Raw genomic sequence first — 567 nt, forward strand, 5'->3', positions numbered from 1 at the left:
CATGGAGAATAATGAATAACATTTAAGAGGAAAACAGTAAATAGTAAAAATCCTTTGGGCACTATTCAAGGCACCATTTGCTTGCTCAGGCCGTAACATCTAAGCCTTTGTCAAATGCAGTGTACAAGCAGAGGCCAGCACGCAGTTCTTGTTCCCCACACTCTGAGGATCCCACCACCAAGCGCTCACTGGTTTCATGAAGGTTACAGTTAGTCAGCATGTCTGCAAACCCCATCAAGAAACTCTGCTGGGCCCATCCCTTACCTAAGCTACCTAACACAGCAATGTACCGGTTGTTTCTCAGGGTAGGGTTCCGACAACCCACGACAGCCGGGCTCCGGGGCCCTGGGCCTGAGCAGGTCCCTGAGCCTCAGCAGCTCCTCGCCGCGCCCTGCAGACCGCAGCGCCTCACTCCCCTGCTACGGCAAAGTGGCGTAACCAGGCGGGCTGCTAATGCTGGTGCAGCCCCACCACAACCACCCGCTTCGGGTCAGCGCCCTGGGGGCTGGGAAACCGCCCAGAAAAGCCAAACCAGCACCTAAACCGGGCGAGAAGCAGCCCGGCAGC

The 567-nt window shown here is 56.4% G+C and overlaps 1 protein-coding gene across 1 annotated transcript in view; it reads left to right on the forward strand.

Moving 5' to 3' along the window:
• The first annotated feature begins 284 nt into the window (after positions 1-284).
• The window catches only part of EDRF1 (erythroid differentiation regulatory factor 1), a 27730-nt gene continuing 27447 nt past the window's right edge, over positions 285-567 (forward strand). The window contains exon 1 of the mRNA XM_026851563.1: positions 285-434. Coding sequence (XP_026707364.1) covers positions 285-434 — 150 coding nt within the window. The remainder of the gene's footprint in view (positions 435-567) is intronic.

This window comes from Athene cunicularia (assembly GCF_003259725.1).
Source record: "Athene cunicularia isolate RWA chromosome 6 unlocalized genomic scaffold, athCun1 chr6_part1, whole genome shotgun sequence".
NCBI classification, from domain to species: domain Eukaryota; kingdom Metazoa; phylum Chordata; class Aves; order Strigiformes; family Strigidae; genus Athene; species Athene cunicularia.